Here is a 20,747-nt window from a genome sequence, read left to right on the forward strand (position 1 = left end):
CTGCTAGAACTGATACATAAATTCAGCAAAGTCACAGGATACAAAATTAATGTACAGAAATCAGTTGCATTTTCATACACCAATAATGAAGCAACAGAAAGAGAAATAAAGAAACTGATCCCATTCACAATTGCACCATGAATCATAAAAGACCTAGGAATAAACCTAACCAAAGATGTAAAAGATGTGTATACTGAAAACTATAGAAAGCTTATGAAGGAAATTGAAGAAGATACCAAGAAATGGAAAAACATTCCATGCTCATGGATTAGAAGAATAAGAGAGTGAGTGAATGAGTAGAGGGTAGTTTTCCAGTTAAAGCATTTCAGGCTTAAGCAAGTTATGAAACATAGGTAGTTTTCTTCTGTCAGAAGCGTAAGTTTAAAAAAATACATTAAAAAATATGAGCCATGTCAGATACATTTGACCTTTGAACAGAGTAAATTTTCAGCTGTCAAAGATGTAATACAAGCTGTTGTTAGAAGGATGTAAGAATAAATAATAACAAATGGAAAGTTCTTTGTCTTCCTTTGTAGATGTTAATGCATCAATACAGAACTTCTGAATCATTTGTACTTCTTTTATTGATGTAGCAATAACTTAATAAACCCAACCATCCACCTAGCTGATTGATCCCATCAGTGTATTCATCCATCCCTTCTACAATATTTATTGATAACCTGTTGGTACACTAGGAGATAAGAATACAAAGGTGAATAAAACATGGGTTACCCTCAATGGTTTAACCCTCTAAGGAGGAAGATGAGTTTATTACAGTATTGTCTCCTCAGTAGTATAAATTCTGTTTTTATGCATTCAAATGTCCGGAGGAAGAAACAGAACTTTCAATTAATTCTTATGCTTCTGTGACTACAGCTTATAATCATGTCCTTCTGTGACAGTTGGAAATTTACATGGTGCGTATCTAATTTGACTTCTTAAAATCCCTCCTTGTTTTTAAAGCTGAAAACAGAGACCATTACTTCTCCACTATTCCTGCTACTAGCCTCTGTGATCCCAGAAACTTAAACTATCTGTCAGCATTAGGAGTATCTTGTTTGCTGTTTATGGAGTGGTTTTCAAAAAGGAATCGTGAATGATATTTTATGGGCAGTGAACACCCTTTGTTTGTTGTGAGAGAATGCTGCAGTGCCACTGGGCTGTCTCCATGTTTAATAGACCATAAAATTGAAATTCTCACCCTGACCTCTAAGAGAGGAGATGAGTCAGAAAGTGACTCATTCTTTAATCAGTTGGAAGCACAACCTTTATTGTCATTTACCTTGGATTGGATAAAAGTAAAGAGATTTTATTGCTGGACCACTGGAACGATTTATAGCAAGGACTGATGGAGGGAGGCTACCTGGGCTGAGCAGCCCTTGACATTTTCTACAACCCCTTCTCGTTTTAACAGGTTGGTTGCTATAGGTCTAGTTTTAAATTTAACTGCAGAAACATAATGAAAGGGACCCTGATGCAGCCAGTTAGTTCATTTTGCTATCTTAATGAGACCTACAAAATTCCACATGATTATGTTAGCTGATGCAGTTGCCATCCAACACAGAGACAGTCCTACTGATCATTTTTCTTAATCAGCACCGCATTTGAACTCAGAAAAATGAGATAGGGAACTAAAAAGTCAGTTACTTCTATGGCGTCGATCACTTGATCTTATATTCATGCCATGTCGTTACATTTCATGTTGTTGTGTATCCTTGTGAGAGTCTTTGTCTTTTAAAGAAGGAGAAAATTGATGTTTTTGTTTTTGATGAATTGGTAATGATTACTGAAATAGATAAAATATAACTGAAATGGATAAAATAGGAGTCTCTGCCAGTAAACTTGAAAGCAGATAGTACCAATGGTTGGAACATACACAGAGAGAGTGCAAGGAGGGACTGTATAGTCCTTTGTTATGAGAAAGAGAACTACAGCCCCTGATGTGCGGAAACTGGTCTGATGTTTACAAGCAGGCTTTGATGCTGTTAGAAGATGAGCTGACACTCACAGGTAGACCATGGTATTCATCTGTTGGACATAATCTCAGCATCAGCATCCCACAAGATTACTCTGCAATCATGATGAAGTGAGACAAAATAAGAACAATTCATAGCCCTGTCTAAGCATAGAAAAAACAAGGTGCCTGTCGAAGCCAGAAAGTATGAAACATCCCCTTTTCTTGACTCATGTGACCTGCTATTTCCTTAACAATTGCACCTTTAGCCTTGTTCTTGTTTGCCCTCCTTCTACATAAAACTTATTAATATACCTGTCATAGCATTGTCCCCGCTTATTGACTTCACCTAATCTTGACCAAATCTCTGCTCCCTAGAACTGTCTCCAAAATTACCTAATGTCAGCCCAAATCCTATATGAAAGTCTTCCAAATGCCCTGTTACTGAGATGCCCCATGGTTCTCCATGGCGTGTATTTTCCTTCATTGCAATGAAAAATATCTCAACTTGTTCACCCATATGTGGGTTCCTGGTGATCTTTGGTTTGATGGCCATTAACAGTTGCCACATAGTAATTTCATAACCACCCCTACTTTAGCAAATTTCTGTAATCTAGCTTTGTTGACTGTAGAATAGTATCTTAACACCTACATAGACTAGAAAGATTTTTTTTTAATGTGAAAATATCGTACACATCAAGGTACTCTATAATGTATATGTATAATTTAGACAATAATAAAAGGAGTATCCATGTATTTGTCACCCAGTTTAAGAATGAGAACATTCTTGGGGCCCTTGGATGGCTCAGTCGGTTAAGCATCCTACTTCAGCTCAGGTCATGGCCTCACGGTTCGTGACTTCAAGCCCTGCATTGGGCTCTCTGCTAACAGCACAGAGCCTGCTTCAGATCCTCAGTCCCCCTCTCTCCCTGCCCCTCCCCTGCTCACACGTGTGGTCCCTCTCTCAAAAATAAACATTAAAAAAAGAACTCTTTAAAGAAGAATGAGAATATTCTTGTTTTGTATTTTTCATTCCTTTGCTTTACTTTATGGTTTTGCTGCACTTGGATATGTCCCTAAGTAATATAATTTTTCATTTTTGAGTGCTACAGAAATGGAAATCATACTGTATGTATTCTTTGTGACGTTTTTAGCTCAACATTTTTTGTGTGTGAAATCTATCCACGTTTATGTGAGTACGATTACATTCATCTTCACTATTGTGTCATCCTATAGTGTATCTATTTTCTTGTTGATGGATATTTATACTGTTTCAATTTATAATGGTAGATAAAATGCTCCTGTGACATTCTTTTTTCCATTTTATTTCATTTTATTTTCATCATGATAAATGTACTCTTTAATCCCCATCCCCTATCTTCCCCTTCACCCCACCCACCTCCCTTCTGGTAACCATCAGTTCTTCATAGTTAACAATTTTTTTCTTGGTTTCTCTTTTTTTTCCTTTTCTCATTTGTTGTTTCCTAAATTCCACATATGAGTGAGATCATATGGCATTTGTCTTTCTCTGATTTATTTCATTTAACATCATACTTTCTAGCTCTATTTATATTGTTACAAATGGAAAGATTTCATTCTTTTTGTGGCTAAATATTCCATTGTATGTATATATACCACATCTTCTTTATCCACGCACCTGTCAGTGGACACTTGGGTTGCTTCCATAGTTTGGCTATTGTAAATAATGCTGCAGTAAACATAGGGGTGCATGTATGCCTCTGAATTAGTGTTTTGGTATTTTTGGGGTAAATACCCGGTAGTGTGATTCCTGGATCATAGGGTAATTCTGTTTTTAATTTTTTGAGAAGCCTCTATACTGTTTTTTATAGTGGCTGCACCAATTTGCTTTCTCACCAACAGGGCAAGAGGACTTCTTTTCCACCATGTCCTCACCAACACTTGTTGTTTCTTGTGTTTTGAGTTTAGCCATTCTGACAGGTGTGAGGTGATATCTCGTTGTAGTTTCGATCTGCATTTCCCTGATGATGAGTGATACTGAGCATCTTTTCATCTCTTTGTTGGTCATCTGTATATCTTCTCTGAAGAAATGTCTGTTCGTGTCTTCTGCCCATTTTTTAGTTGGATTGTTTGTTTTTCAGGTGTTGAGTTGTATAAATTCTTTATATACTTTGAATACTAACCCTTTATCAGATATGTCATTTGCAGATATCTTCTCCCATTCATTAGATTGCCTTTTAGTTTTGTTAATTGTCTCTTTCACTGTGGTTTATTTTTGCTTTTATTTCCCTTGCCTCAGGAGGCATATCTAGAAAAATGTTGCTCTAGCCGATGTCATAAACATTACTGCCTGTGCTCTCTTCATGGATTTTTCTGGTTTCAGGTCTCACATTTAGGTCTTTTTTTTTTTTTTTAATAAAAAAATTGAAATTTGTTAAAATTAGTTTTTTCAATTTTCAATGTTTTTCACTAAAAGACAGGTTCAGTGAAGTTTATAGTAGCTTTCTTCTTTTTTTTTTTTCACATTTGGGTCTTTTATCCATTTTGAGTTTATTTTTGTGTATAGTGAAGAAAATGGTCCAGTTTCATTCTTTTGCAAATGGCTCTCTGGTTTTCTCAGCACCATTTGTTGAGGAGACTCTTTTCCCATTGTATTTTCATTCCTCCTTTGTCGAAGATTAATTGACTATATAATTCTGGGTTTACTTCTGGGTTTTCTGTTCTATTTCATTGATCTACGTGTCTGTTTTTATGGCAGTACTATACTGTTTTAATTACTACCACTGTGTAATATAATTTGAAATCGGAAATTGTGATACCTCAAATTTTGTTTTTATGTTTCAAGACTGCTTTGGCTATTCAAGGTCTTTGGTGGTTCCATACAAATTTTAGGATTATTTGTTCTAGTTCTGTGAAAAATGCTATTGGTCTGTAGATTGCTTATGAATTATTTTAACAATATTTGTTCTTCCAATCCATGAGCATGGAATATCTTTCCATTTCTTTGTTTCATCTTGAATTTCTTTCATGAGTGTTTTACACTTTCTAGAGTCCAGGTTTTTCACCTTTTTGGTTGTTTATTCCTAGATATTCTGCTGTTTGGGGTACAATTGCAGATGGAATTGTTTGTTAATTTCACTTTCTGCAGCTTCATTATTAGTGTATAAAAATGCAACAGATTTTTGTACATTGATTTTGTATCCTGCAACTTGTATACTGAATTCATTTATCAATTCTAGTAATTTTTTTGGGTGGAGTCTTTAGGGTTTTCTGTATATACTATCATGTTGCCTGCAAATAGGGAAAGTTTTGCTTCTTCCTTACCAATTTGGATGCCTTTTATTTCTTTATGTTGTCTCATTGTTATGGCTAGGACTTGCAGTACTGTGTTGAATAAAAGTGGTGATAGTGAACATCCTTGTCTCGTTCCTGACCTTAGGGAGAAACCTCTCAGTTTTCCCCCATTGAGTATGATGTTGGCTGGGGGTTTTGCATATATGGCCTTTATTATGTTGAGATATGTTTCCTTTAGACCTACTTTGCAGAGGATTTTTTAAATCATGAATGGATAGTGTACTTTGTCAAATGCTTTTCCTGAGTCTACTGAAATGATCTTACTGTTTTTATGATTTGTCATATTGATGTGACATACCACATAGATTGTTTTGTGAATATTGAATCACCCTTGAATCCTGGGAATAAATCTCACTTGATCATGGTGTATGATTTTTTTAATGTATTGTTGGATTCAGTTTGCTAATACTTTGTTGAAGATGTTTGCAGAAACATAAAGTTAATGGAGAGATTGGTCTGTAGTTCTCTTTTGTGTGTGTGTGTGTGTGTGTGTGTGTGGTGTGTTTATCTGGTTTTGATGTCAGAGTGATACTGGCCTCATAGGATGATTTTGGAAGTTTTCCTTCCTTTTTTTTTGGTATAGTTTGAGAAGAATTGGTATTAACTCTTCTTTAAACGTTTGGTGGAATTCGGCTGTGAAGCTGTCTGGTCCTGGACTTTTGTTTTTTGGGCGTTATTTTGATTATTGATTCTATTCTATTGATGGTGATAAATAAAAAATAAATTCTATTTCTTCCTGCTTTAGTTTTGGTAGGTTATATGTTTCTCTGACTTAATCCATTTCTTTTAGGTTATTCGATTTGTTGGCATATAAGTTTTCATCATATTCTGTTATAGTTGTTTGCATTTCTGTGATGTTATGTCTCCTCTTTCATTAGTAATTTTGTTTATTTGGATCCTCTCTTTTGTAGTGAATCTTGCTAGAGGTTTATCACTTTGGTTGATCTTTTCAAAGAACTAGCTCTTGGTTTCTTTGATGTGTTCAATTTTTTTTTTTTTTAGTTTCTATATCATTTCTTTCTGCTCTTCTCTTTATTATTTCCTTCCTGTTGCTGGGTTTGGGTTTTGTTCTTCTTGCTATGACAGTCTTGTGCATATGGCCTGACAAACATGTAGAAGAGTTTCCCTAAGGTGGGGTTTTAAAACTGGCTCATGCCCCTTTAGGGGGCTGTGATTGACTAGCACTAAAAACAAAATAGAATAGAAAATGTCAGTGTGATTGTAGTTATATGTGTGTGTGAAAATATAACAATAAATGTGTGTACATATGTATGTGCGTAAAAGTGTATGTGTGTATTTTCTGGATTGTGATATAAAACATTTTTGGGGCACTGAGGTGGCTCAGTCAGTTCAGTGTCAGACTCTTGATTTCAGCTCAGGTCATGATTCCAGCATCATGGGATTCAGCCCTGTACAGGGCTCCACTCCGAGCATGGAGCCTGCTTAAGATTCTTGTGCGCTCGCTCTCTCTCGCTCTCTCTCTCTCTCTCTCTCTCTCTCTCAAAAAAATATATATATTCTTTACTGTGACCTATGCCAAAAATGTTTGAGAAGACTTCTCTAGGTGGTGCACCTAGGAATGAACTTGCAGGGCAAATGGTATGAGCATTTTCAACTTTATGAGATAATGTTAAATTGTTTCTCATGGTGGTTCTAGCAGTTTAAACTACCTACATTATATAATTTTTTTTTTTACTTCACAATCTTACCAACACTTGGAATAATGAAAACTTTTAATTTTTGCCAAACCTGGAGATATAACTAGGTATTTTACTATGATTTTAATTTGAATTTTTCTGATTACTAATGAGGTTGAGAATCTTTTCATAGGTTTATTGGCCTTTTTTGGTTCCTTTTCTGTGATAGGACTATTTATGTCCATTGCTCATTTTTCCATTAGACTGTCAGTCTTTACCAATTTGAAGTTTTCCTTTGTGACCCTCTTCACTTCTAGAAATGCTTTAAAGTTTGTTTTGTCTGCTATTAATATAACTACATCGAGTTTTTTGTTGATTAGTATTTACATAGTATATATTATTCTACCATTTGACTTTCAGCCTTTCTGTATCCATATGCTTATGGTGAGACTCATCTATATAGCACATATGCTATTTTAAATTATATGTATTTAAATATTTGCTATACATGTATGCTATATACATGATACATGTGTTGTAATACATATACATGCTGTACATATTCACTGTATATAATTTTTAAAGTTTAATCTGGCAATATTTTTCTTAAACTATGGTTTAAGCTACTTACAGTCATAATTACCATGATATGTACATTTGTTTCTATTATAGTGATCCCTGTAATATTTGCCTTCATGTATTATTACCTAAAGATTTTATTTGCTTTTATTTTTACTTTCTACAGGTTGATTAAAGTATATTTTTCTCATTCGATTTTATTTTTTCTACTAGTGCAGATATTATATATGATTTTTTATTTCCAGTGATTATACTAAAAATCACAAAATTCATTTTATTTTACTAATCAATAGTTTTAGTTTTCTTCTAATTAATAAAAGGAACTTGATATTCTTTTTTTTTTTTTTTTTTTTCAACATTTTTTATTTATTTTTGGGACAGAGAGAGACAGAGCATGAACGGGGGAGGGGCAGAGAGAGAGGGAGACACAGAATGGGAAACAGGCTCCAGGCTCCGAGCCATCAGCCCAGAGCCTGACGCGGGGCTCGAACTCACGGACCGCGAGATCGTGACCTGGCTGAAGTCGGACGCTTAACCGACTGCGCCACCCAGGCGCCCCGGAACTTGATATTCTTAAACTTCACATATCTTCTCCCTGGATTATACATACTTTTTGTTCTTTTTTAGACCTATCTTTTTGTTTGCTTGCTTTTTTGTTTAGATATATATTTTTAAAATTCATTTTAGATATTATAATTGTTTATACATCCGTGTTTCTTAGATTTATCCATGTGCTGTTTCTTTCTATACCTCAGATCTATTTTACCTCTTCTGAAGTACAATCTTTGGAAATTCCTTGAGTGAAACTCTATTGATGGTAAATTGTTTCAGTTTTTATTTTGCTGAAATTTTTTTAATTTCACCTCATTTCTGAACAGTGGTTTTTTGTATATACACTTTTAAGGTTATTTTCTCTCGGAACTTTGAAGATATCATTGACTGGATTCTGAGTTTTAGTATTACTGTTGAAAGCCAACTGTCATTCTAATTGTCATCGCTTTGTATGTAATTTGGGGGAATTTTCCCTCTCTACCTATTTGTAAGATGTTCTTTTTTTCTGGAGTATTCTGCAGTTTTACCATAATGTGTCTAGGGATTTCTTTTTTAATTTTTGTGTTTGGAAAGGAATAAATATAGACCATCATCTCTGTAAGGCCAGGGTTCTTGTTTGTCCTATTTGCATCTTTACTCCTAGCCTTAGCAGAAGGCTAAGTAAAAATGCAATAAATATTTGATGTGTAATGAATAAATTTGTAAATCTAATTAGTTTTCTTATGAATAATAACAAGGAAATTCCTATCTTATCTCAGCATAGCTAATAAACATATCTTATCTCAGATGTCTCCAGTAGTTAATAGAAGATAACAAGGAAAATGTATATTTTGGTCAGTCATATTCTTTTTTTTTTTTTTTTTTTAGGGTAAGATTACCTATTTTCCCTCTATAAATCTAAGGAGAACTTAACTTGACTTTACATTTAAATAAGCTTCCAAGTGAAAGTTTGGAGTCCCAGGAAGTTGATGTTAAAGAAAATTAGGACCTAGAAAACTCTGAATAAGTAATCATTAATGACAAATGAGTGCAATCCGCTTAGTTTCAGTCAAACTCAGTTTTTAGAGCATGACTTCGAGGAAACACCGAATATATTCCAAGCCTTGTATTTTTCAAGTAGTAGACTGATGTGACTGATAGGGATATAAATTTCACAGTGGTCGTCATGTTTACTTTCTTTCCTCTTTCACCCCTCCTTTATTCATGTCACTCTAACGCCAGTGTGTGCGTGTGGATGTGTACATGCGCACACGTGTACAATCCTAGCCCATCATACGAAATGCTGTGTATTGTTCCTTGGCTTCTATAAGTTTGCATCTTTGCTTAAAGGCTTGTTATAGATGACCACTATGAGTTCTTTTTTTGACAGTTTAGCCAAATGCAAAGGGTATGACGTTTTAGTATAAAATCCTGTTTCTGCCATAATACCTTTATAACTTTGGCATGTTATTTAACCTTTGGGAGCTTTAGTTTTGTCATCTGAAATAGAGAATAATAGAGGCGACTGGGTGGCTCAGTCGGTTGGGCGTCCGACTTCGGTTCAGGTCATGATCTCATGGCTAGTGAGTTCGAGCCCCACGTTGGACTCTGTGCTGACAGCTCAGAGCCTGGAGCCTGCTTCTGATTCTGTGTCTCTGTCTCTATCTCTCTGTCCCTTCTCTGCTCGCACTGTGTCTCTCTCTCTCTCTCTCTCTCTCTCTCAATAAACGTTAGAATTAGAGAATAATAGTAGCTACTTCATGGCTTAGAGTGAGGATATATAAAATATAGAGGTATATATAAAGTGCCTAGCACATTACTTGGTACATGGTATATGCTTACTCGGTATTAGTTTCCCTTTCTTCCAGCAAGACTCCCGTGTACCTCCAGGACCTGAGAAGGTGGCAAAAGCATAAGCCCGAGAGATTGCTCTGATGTTGCAGAGCTCTGAAATGACAAATGACTCAAGTGCCTATCTAAGTTGAGCAAATACAGGGATTATAGTTATTGTTTCTACAAGGAGAGCAAGAGGTAATGACTAACAATTCTGGGAAGTTCTTATTTGTATTAGGTGTTGGCAGCTCTAGGCATATACGGTAAAGATGATGTGGAGGACCATTTCCTGGAGCCTGTAGACTGGTTGTGTCCCATTTTACCTGTCATATGTGAAACTGCTGTTCGCACACCACCCGTCTCAACCCATATCCCAGGAACATTAAACACACACACGCGCGCACACACACACACACACACACACACACACACACAGAAGTGAGATTTTGGTATGCCGCTACTGGGTGGTTTTCAGTTGCTGACCTATCTATTATTTACCTTGTTCTTTCTTTTTGCATAAACTCTGTCCTATTGAAGAGGTTGTCAAATTTTTAAAAAAATACAACTCCAGAGAGTAAATACTGTAGACTTTAAAGGCCATGTGGTCTCTGCTAAAACTGCTCAACTATGCACTTACAGTAGAAAAGCAGCCAGAGACAGTATAGAAACAAATGAGCATGGCTGTATTCCAATAACACTTTACTTATGGACACTGAATTTTGAGTGTAATTCATTTAATTTTGTATGTCATGAAATATTTTTCTTTTGATTTTTTTTGAACCATTAACAAGTGTAAAAAAAAAAAAAAAACATCCCTAGCTCGTAGTCCATACAAAACAGGTAGTGGGGTGAATTTTGCCCACACATCATATTTGCCAACCTCTGCCCGTATTGGTCTTCTGAAGTTTCTGTAGTTATTCTCTCACAACCCGTGCGGGTCATTTCCCGAGTTGAATTTTTTTTAATGTTTATTTATTTATTTTGAGGGACAGAGAGAGCACGAGTGCAAGTGAGGCACAGAGAGAGGGAAAGAATCCCAAGCAGGCTCCACACTGTCAGCGCAGAGCCTGATGCAGGGCTCGAACCCATGAGCCCTGGGATCATGACCTGAGTCAAAATCAAGAGTTGGATGCTTAACCAACTGAGCCACCCAGGTGCCCCGAATTCCTGAGTTGAATATGCAAACAAATATATTTCAGTGTTTAGTTATTGTTTTACTTTTCTTTTGCCATCATAGCAAATTGCTATAATAAGCAAATAGCTTAAAACAGCGCAAATATATTATCTCCCAATTCTGTGGCTCAGAGATCTGGCTTGGCTTGGTCTCTTTCTGTACTCAAGGTTTGCAAGGCTGAAATCAAGGTGTTGCTGGCTAAGCTCCTATTGGAAGGCTTTGGAAAGATTTCACTTCCAAGCTCAATTTGGTAAGCAGAATCTGATTCCTTATGGCTGTAGGAATGAGGCTCCTATTTCCTTGTTTGCCGTTAGCTAAGAGCCAGCCTTTGCTCCAAGAATCCGCTCTCTGGTCCTTGCATGTAGACATTTATATCTCAGAGCCTTCTTAAAAAATCTTTCTCACATGTGGAATTTGACTTCCCATTCTGTAGCATTGCAGATCTGACTTCTGCCTCCTCTTCCTGTTTTTAAGGGCTCTGTGATTACTTTGGGTCTGCCTAGATAACCTAGAACAATCTCCCTATTTGAAAGTCAGCTGCTTAGTAACTTCAGTTCCATTAGCAAAGTTCAGTCATAGCAGTACCTAGGTTAGTGTTTGATTGAAAAACTAAGGGACAGGAACCTTGAAGAGACATCTTTAGAAATAAGAATAGCACACTTAGCCCCTATATTTCCAACATAAGTAATGATACATAAGGCTGTGGAGTTCTTGAGATGTATCCAGAAATAATTTAACCCATTCAAGCATTTGGTTTTGGTAAATTAGATCTTCTTAGATTTGATATATTCCATTAAGATATCATATGTAGTTTCTAACTAATCCAGTAGCCCTTGCTTCGCAACAGGTGATCTAGCCACTTGGGAATAAATCTGAGATTTACATGCTATATATAGTCTTTCCTTTCAATGAATAATTTGCTCCAACGATAACGTTTTCACTTCTTTTCCCCAGTAGTGGAACTGTGTTTTGTATATAACTTAATTTTGTCTTTTCTATTTAGAAGTAGCATCTCAGTGTAGTTGCTGTGGGGAACATATTGACATATTTTGGGGGTCATTTTTAGATAATTTAGGATCCAATTATTAATTTCTAAGTCCAGTTAGTTACTGAATCACATCTGTATGCTTCTTGGGGCTAGAAATCTCAAGATGACTCTCAGCTGCTTTTCTCCAGCCATCATGTCTGACTTGTCACCAGTCTTGCTGATTGTCATTCTCATTGGCCCAAGAATCTATACCTTTCTTTTCACCCTTTTCACCTTATATCTTTCTTATCATCACTGATATGCATCTTCATCATTTCCTATTCTATCTATTGCAATAACTTCCTCATCGGCCTGCCTCTGGTTTCTCCTTTGTGCAGATAATGCTCCAGAGATTATATGAGGCAACCTGAACTTTAGAAAAACTAAGAGTTCATTCCAACTCCTTACCATGACATTCCAAGATTTTCATTATATGACCCACTCCTACCTTTCAACCTTTTTTCCAGTACAGTCCTCTGTAGAAGTGTTCAGACAGTAGTAGTGGAACACTACGTTACCAACACATCTATAATCCATATTCAGAGAATGGTAAATACCCTTTGTAACTGGAGTGAAGGGTTTGTGTTATCATTGGAGCTGGGGCTTTAAAGAAATGGGTTTGATTGTTCAAAGATTCTTCTTTTCCACCTTCAGCAGTTGGTTGTAAAATTCAGGCAGACCCTTCTACCTCCTACATTTTTATTTTATTTCTTCATTTCTGTTAGTCTTGCCGTTGCCCCAGCATGAGTCTTGTCATCTCTTTCCCGGACTATTGCCATGGCCAACCTGTCTTGTTCCATTTGCTCTTGACTCTAAGCCAATCATCAGAGTATATCAAGGTATCATTCTAAAACACAGTCTAATTGTGGCCCTTTTGTAATTCAGAACCTTCACTCATTCCCCGTTGTTTCCAGTGAAGATCATTTGCCCTCTAATGCGGTGGCTAAGAACTTGAGCCCTAGACCAGACTGTTTGGAAGGGGATCCTGAGTCTTTTACTTACTAGCTATGTGATATGAGACATGTCTTTTTATTGCTCTAAGTGTCAATTTACTCACCTACAAAATGAGGATGATAATATTTACACAGAGTTCTGTGAATAAAAATATATGAAGTATGAAGATCAGTTAGAAAGTACCTGGTATATAGTACACGTTCAACTAATAGTTGCCATTATAATCACCATAAAATACTCTAGAAATTGAGATAGATTCTATAAAGGACTGGCTATTTTTTACTCAATTAGGGATTTTTGAGAGTTAATTATTTGGCCAGATAACTGAGTTCCAATGCTCTCTCCTTTTCTCTTGAGTAGGCAGCTAAGGATTGTAACCGGTGAATGGTTTTTTGAAGAAAAGGCAAAGCGTTTCAAGCAAGTCAATCTTCTGGGCACTGATATAGTCCGACAGTCCATCTTAAGAAGAAGCCCAGGTAACTAAAGCAATTATTTGGTTTCAAAACTGTCTTAATTTTTACTTTGATGAGCTAAATAATTCCCCTGTATATGTTACAAATAAACATAGTTGAATTTCCTCAATCCCTTAGGTCATTTCAAAACTCAGCATGAAATCTCAATCTGTAATTCATACAAGGGAAGAGGACATCAACAGAACATAAAATCCACAGTGATTTTCCATATAGCTGACATGCTGAGATATTCAAAGGAAGTATTTATTTTCATCACACGTAGTTCTTTTCCTGAATGCACTTCCAATATTTTACCAGGCATTTAAGACAGTAACATAAAACAGATGAATTAAATGATTCACATTATGAAAGCAGTCCTTGATTTTTCAACGTGATATATTTCCATAAAATTGCTTTTAAATGTTCCTTTTATGAATCCAACGGTTCTCAACCAAGGGGTGATATCGTGTACCAGGCCCTCCTCCCTCAAGCCAGGGGAGCATTTAGAAATACAATGGGGGCATTACTGGTTGTGGCAGTGACAGAGGTGGGATTAACAGCATGTAGTGGGTGGTTAATAGCATTTAGCCAGAGATGCTAAATGGCCTGAAATGCTCAGGACCCTTTCACTCAATGAAGCATTATACTGTCACCAAATGTAAATGACACTCCACCTTGAGAATGCTATTCTGTGCATTCAAACTACAATTTAACTGGTTAAATATTGAGTGAAACTTGTGTGTAGGAGCACATTTCTCATGTGTGGCCTAGTAAAGGTGGAGCAGGCATCTTCTGGCTTGGCCCTAGGGTGTCTCATGTTTCATATACAGAGACAAATCCCCTCATTTTTAAGTCTGGCAGGTAAAGCTGGGAGGCTTGGAACTGATTCCAGCGTCACTTCTGGATGTGGCACTAGCAAGGAAGGGCTTCCCCAGATGGGTAAGATCAGGTCTGATGCCACCGGAGGACAGAATGGAGTAGAGTTAGAATTAAGCCGCTGGCTCTGGCTGTTTTCCCCACTCATATCTCAGCACCTTTCAGAGTGTAGACTCTCTCTCAAGTCATGAGGTATACGCAGGAAATCTGATTTAGGTGCTCAGAAATCAGGGTATTGTTTCTACAGTCCCGTCTCTAGGGATTTGGAGTTCTCATGAACCCAGGCTCCTCTGCCCTAAAAATATCTGTAGAGGGATGATGTATCATTCCTCCATTGTGGACATCCCTAGAAAGCTTATCTCAGCAAACCTCCCACAGATGAGTCCTCAACTTAGTCTTCATTTAACTCTGGAACACTCAGCAGATTAGAAATAACTGTGTGACTAGGAAACAGGATGGGAATGTCATTGCCAATTATTGTGGACTTCTTTGTCCTCTGCTAACGTAGGAAAGTGAATGAAGAATAGAAAATTGCTCTCGTTTCTGGCCATTTTGTATGTAAATTTATCTTCTGATTGTTTTTAATGAGGAACTGAAGAAATACAAAGCCAAGAGCAACCCCACCAGGATGCAGAAAAGGCAGACACTTCACCTTCTGCCAGGCAAAAGGCCAGTCATGATGGACCCAGGAAAAAGGGGTAAGACACACTTTTTCCAAGGGCATATTTGAATTCATTCCAGAAACTTCTGAAATAAAGACCCCTTAGTTTTTCTTTTTTTTTCCTTTTCTTTTTTTTTTAAATATATGAAATTTATTGTCAAATTGGTTTCCATACAACACCCAGTGCTCATCCCAACAGTTGCCCTCCTCAATACCCACCACCCACCCTCCCCTGCCTCCCACCACCCATCAGCCCTCAGTTTGCTCTCAGTTTTTAAGAGTCTCTTATGCTTTGGCTCTCTCCCATTCTAACCTCTTTTTTTTTTCCTTCCTCTCCCCCATGGGTTCCTGTTGAGTTTCTCAGGATCCACATAAGAGTGAACACATATGGTATCTGTCTTTCTCTGTATGGCTTATTTCACTTAGCATCACACTCTCCAGTTCCATCCACGTTGCTACAAAAGGCCATATTTCATTCTTTCTCATTGCCACGTAGTACTCCATTGTGTATATAAACCACAATTTCTTTATCCATTCATCAGTTGATGGACATTTAGGCTCTTTCCACAACTTGGCTATTGTTGAGAGTGCTGCTATAAACATTGGGGTACAAGTGCCCCTATGCATCAGTACTCCTGTATCCCTTGGGTAAATTCCTAGCAGTGATACTGCTGAGACCCCTTAGTTTTTCAAGTTTGATGTCACTTCAGTGACCCAGAGAAGGTCAACATACCTGACCAAGACAATATTCTCCTATCATTCCCCCTAGAACATGAAGTTTTACGTACTTTCAGTCTTAAATAAATAAAGGTCACCTTGGACTTGAACATATAAATAAAACTTTTTATTTCATTTGACATATCTGGTCTTGCACTAAATGGTTCTCATTACTTCTAGGTAGAAGGTTTCATGTCAGGGCCAGCCTTGTCTATAAAGAAGTGACAACTGCCTTTGTTGTAGAATGCCAACACTCTCCCCCAACCTGAGTGCTGATACGTGAAATATCCAAATCAAAGATTTATTAATTGGGCTTAATACATAATGTCCCCTCTTTCAAATGGGGGCTTCCTTAAGGAAGAAGTCACATTTGGCTACCTCAGTAACTTAATTCAGAAAATCTGTGTCTCAAGTACTAAGAATAAGAATGGGAGGCACATAGGGAAGCAAGAGTCAAGGAGGCACTAGGAAACTGGAGGCAACACGGCTTCTTCAGGGGAGAAAAGAGGCCCCGAAAATGCAGGCTAAAAGGACCAAAAGGCAAACTTCTGCTTCCCGGCTCTGCATTTGTTAGTCTTCATTTCTCAGGCAACTGTTGATCTGTTTTGTGGCTTAGTGAGGGCTCTAATGTCCACCAGGTCACTTTATGGTTCTTTCTAAGTAGCACTGCTTTGTTCTCTCAGCCGAAAGCAGCGTGCGAGACTGCCAGTATCTGAGCCTTGATCTGGCTCTGGAGAACGTCTGTTTTTGTTTTGGTTTGGTTTTTTAGAGTCTTGAACTGTGAGTAGGAGTGAAAGCTAAATGTCATGTAACGTAAACACCCATGACTAACCATGTCTTCATCAATTAGCAGAGATGAATGTGAAAGATAGCCTAGAGTCACCATACACCCTACGTATTGGTCCTTTCTGTTGTACTGAATCCATTGGTCACCCATCAGAGCTCCCACAGTGCCATGTGCCTGAGTATCACTCTTACATTGCAGTCTGACACCACCTTCTCCCAAACACACACACACTTAATTGTGAGCTCCCTTAGTGCTGGACCTGTGGGTTTTTTTTTTTTTTTCTTTTTGGTGTTGTGCTTGATTGAACATGTGACTCAGAGCCCACAAGTGCTTGTAGGAGCTGTCGTTTGCAGACCCCAGCCCGGGCTTCACTCAGTACGTTATAGAATGATGTACTTGGAGCTGGGAGACAATAAGTAACTTACCAGCACAATGAATTGGGTGCGCTCTGAATTAAAAACAGCCATAGCACTGGCCTAAGCCCTGCTGGAACTCAAAACTGAGATCTGATGGTTCTGTTTTCAGGGAATTTAACAGTTAGTTGGGTAGAAAAGGTACATACCCGAAAAGTTAATATGTATAGAAGAATTTTAGGAAAATGTAAGATGACAATATGAGCTGCCTGAAAGCCTTTCTAAAATAAGACAAGGTGTTAATTAACTATAAGAGATATCATAAGCTGATAAGTAATTAGGTAAATATTAAATAAGGGGCTTAGATAATAAAGAAGTGAATATTAAACAAGGGGCTTAGATAATGTTGGGAGGTCACAGAGGACAGTGGGAAAGACATAAAATTGTAAGTGTGACCAGATGAGGACCTTGAAAGACAAGAGTTCAGGATAGCGAAAGGTGGGGAAGAGTGATTCCACATGGAAGAAACACCTTAAGTAGAAGTATGGATGTGGGGACATGAACAAGGTGGTTCTCAGAGCAGCATAGATTGACATTATATCAAACACTATTCTCACCAAAAAAAAATGTAATTTTCCAGTTAGATTGAAGCTTCCGACACTTTGATAAGACACTCTTTATATATCTTTGAAACAGAGACATCTTGGCAGATTCTATTAAGATTGTCCCAATACCTTTGGAATACATTTTCTCCCTAGAAAACTGGAATATAAAGTAAATGAACCGATTTTTCCAAATGCTGTCACAAAAAGAATATAACCTTGGTTGTTTATTAAAGTATATTTGGAAACCCCCATGTTTTGGGCCTTCACTGGCCTGGATCATGACTCAAATCTCAGTTCCTGAAAAGCTATTTTTGTTCAAGTTCTAAATAATTTAGTCAAATGGGAATACAGTCAGATTTCATCCCACATGAGACACCCCAATGTTCAAACTTCATTCCCGCAGGGAGAAATGTCCTGAAAGATATAAAGGTGGTTTCCACCACAGGGGTTTAGTCCTTCATTCCACAAGAATTGATTGGGTCCTAGTATGTGCCAGGCATCACTCTAGGCTCGGGGGACTTGACAGGAAACCAGCAGGGCAGGGTTGCTTTTCTCATGGAGCTGTAGTCTAATAAATGACCACCTCAGTTTGTCCCAGAGGATCCATCATTCTAGCACCCCTCTCTGAGCAAGATGAGTTCAAGCTCCATAGTCTTTTTTTTTTTTTTTTAAGAGAGAGTGTCATGGTGTGAGTGGGGGAGGGGTGGAGAGAGAGACACACACACACAGAAACCGAAGCAGGCTCAAGGCTCTGAGCTATCAGCACAGAGCCTGATGCAGGGGCGTGAACCCACAAACCGCAAGATCATGACCTGCAAGCTCCCTAGTCTTAACATCCCTGCATACAGGCTCAACCCAGGCAATGTTTCCCTATTCCCAGGTAATTTCCAAAGTTGATGGTCTTTTTCCTAGCAGGTACAGAGGCCTGGCTTACTGACAAGTGGTATGGCCTTGGGAGAATGTCATAACCTCCTCTACCACTACCCTTGATGGCATACTACCGAGGCACTGGGAATTTCCCAGAACCTCTCAGCCCCAAGGCTGCTTTACTGAAGAATTATTTACTGTTGAAAATATTAGAAATGGTATTCTTGAAATGATCTTTTAAAATGCTTTTTTCTCTGATGTTACTTCTAAGTACATATATATTTATATAATTTCAGATTTCTTCTTAGCAAGTTCAGATCAGCAACCAGGGGAGAAATCGTAACTCCAAAAACTGAAAGTGGGCGGAGCTACAGCTTGGACTTAGACGGCCAAAACTTTCGGAGTTTAAAGTCCATCCCTGGTTCAGACAGGTAAAGCACATACAGATTGCACGATGGTATAGCCTGAGAATAAGGTTGACTTATTTCCATCCAAACAGTGCTTCTAGGTACCTGTAAAGTATTTCTTCTTGGAGAACTTGTAACATAACATGAAAAGCCAGGAGGGCATTTTTCAGTTGAAATGGGAAGCGCTTAGCCTTCTGGAATTACAGCTATCAGAATCATCGGTGTGATGTGTAGGGACGGGACTTGATGTTTGGGGATATACAGGGAAAATACATTCTTTTCAGTGATTTCTTGATCTTTCTCTGTTGAAGCTTCTGAAAAGAAACATGTGAGCATTAGATATATTCCTTGCAGCTTTTTAAAAGTTATTAATAATTTCATCACTTGAACTGCTCCAGAGAATTTCCATAAATTCCACCTCTTTCTAGTTCCACCTCATCCAACTTGTTATCAGTGGGGCCAAGTGAGAATCTCCTATGCCCAGGGTTATCACCTTGTCAAGAAAAGCAAAAAGAAAGGATAGCCAAGAGCATAGTCATTTCACATCAGGCTTGATTTTCTTTATCCTGTTGGGGTATAAGTCAAGGCTTATTTTCATGATTAGTGTACTATCAAAGGCAGTGATGAGAAAAAAGATGTACCCTCATGTTTCACTGGTTTGTCCAAATGTTAATTCCCTTTCATTTTCCTGGAGCTGCAGTAATTCTACAAATCCAGCTAGTGAAGCCTCCTCAGGTTATGTGAGCAGAATTGCATTCTCCCCTGTAATGTATTTTAGAATATGGAACAGCAAATTCCCCTAGAGAGGACCCTCTTATGACTTTGGTTTTTTTCCCCATGGTGGCTCTCTATACTGGTTTCTTTTTTCTCTACAGCATTGCTGCAAAGTAGTGCATTTTATGTAAAACAACACAAAAAATGAGGAAGTATAAAATCATTTATCATCCACTCTCAAAAGATCATCGATATTCAGTAGTTTTCAAATTTTCAAGAATGTAGATATATTTCCTTTATGATTAAAAAAAATTCGAACCATAGTTGCTTTTGTCCTTGAAATAGTCTCCTCGACTTACCTTGGGGCAGCCCCCTGCCATGTTCCACAGAATCTTTGTATAAAAACTTCATTTTTGTTTGCGGTTGTTGAACTTCTGACTCTCAGACAGTGGTCCCCATTATTTAGAGATAAGAACCAACTAACTTAGTGTTGCTATTTTTGCCCAGCTTCTTGGGGACTCCACAGATGAGCCATTTTGGCATAGACTTCAGGCTAATATTTAAGAGGGGTGATATATATACATACACACACACACACACACACACACACACACACACATACACACATATACACCACCTGGATGGACTGGAAGCTAGCTGCAGAGGAGGCCCAGAAACAGGCTGGGCTGCTGCCTCAGAGCACTGACAGCACGGTGGCCAGGGTCCCCCGACCTGGGCCTGCAGAAGCCATCACATCTTCGGTGGCCACGGGTACCTCTCCTGGCATCACCCTGACAATGTATTCAAGGCCCGAGAGCCACCTGGACCTCTTCAGGAGTCCAGAGGCAGCCCAGGCCCTTCCAGCTCCGGCCAGCAGATTGTCAGCCAAACGGCTGGCCATCCGCCGCAGGGCCGCTCTGGGGATGGCGTCAGCCACGCTGACAGCCTGGCGGGTCATCCACGTCCTGACCACCAGACACTAGCCGAGCGGCTCCGAGACAGAAAGGAGGCCAAGAGTGGCCGTGCCCACAGGCCTCCACACCTGTCCCCCTACAACAGCACCCTGGGGACCCAGTGTGGGTGGATGTACACTTTGGACCACGTCTAAAAAACAAAACCTTCAGCCGGCACCTCATGTGATGTGACAGTTCTGTCGAACTGGCTTTTTCTTCTCTGCTCTTTTAGGAGGACGTCAGCCGACTGGAGAGGGACAATCCTAGGGTTGATTCAAATCGGGAGATTTCAAATCAAAACACAATCAGAAAAACCAGTTACCCAATTAAAAA

The 20,747-nt window shown here is 38.3% G+C and overlaps 1 protein-coding gene across 7 annotated transcripts in view; it reads left to right on the forward strand.

Annotated features, from left to right (window-relative positions):
• SYTL5 (synaptotagmin like 5) overlaps positions 1-20,747 on the forward strand; it is a 272,831-nt gene that overhangs the window by 197,693 nt on the left and 54,391 nt on the right. For all 7 annotated transcript variants that reach the window (XR_009256972.1, XM_058712816.1, XM_058712821.1 and 4 more), the window contains exons 4-6: positions 13,383-13,498; positions 14,940-15,048; positions 18,637-18,771. Coding sequence is in view for 6 of the 7 variants with exons in the window: in XM_058712816.1 (XP_058568799.1) it covers positions 13,383-13,498; positions 14,940-15,048; positions 18,637-18,771 (360 nt within the window). In the remaining variant the exon portion in view is untranslated. The remainder of the gene's footprint in view (positions 1-13,382; positions 13,499-14,939; positions 15,049-18,636; positions 18,772-20,747) is intronic.

This window comes from Neofelis nebulosa, chromosome X, assembly GCF_028018385.1.
Source record: "Neofelis nebulosa isolate mNeoNeb1 chromosome X, mNeoNeb1.pri, whole genome shotgun sequence".
In the NCBI taxonomy this organism is placed as follows: Eukaryota; Metazoa; Chordata; class Mammalia; order Carnivora; family Felidae; genus Neofelis; species Neofelis nebulosa.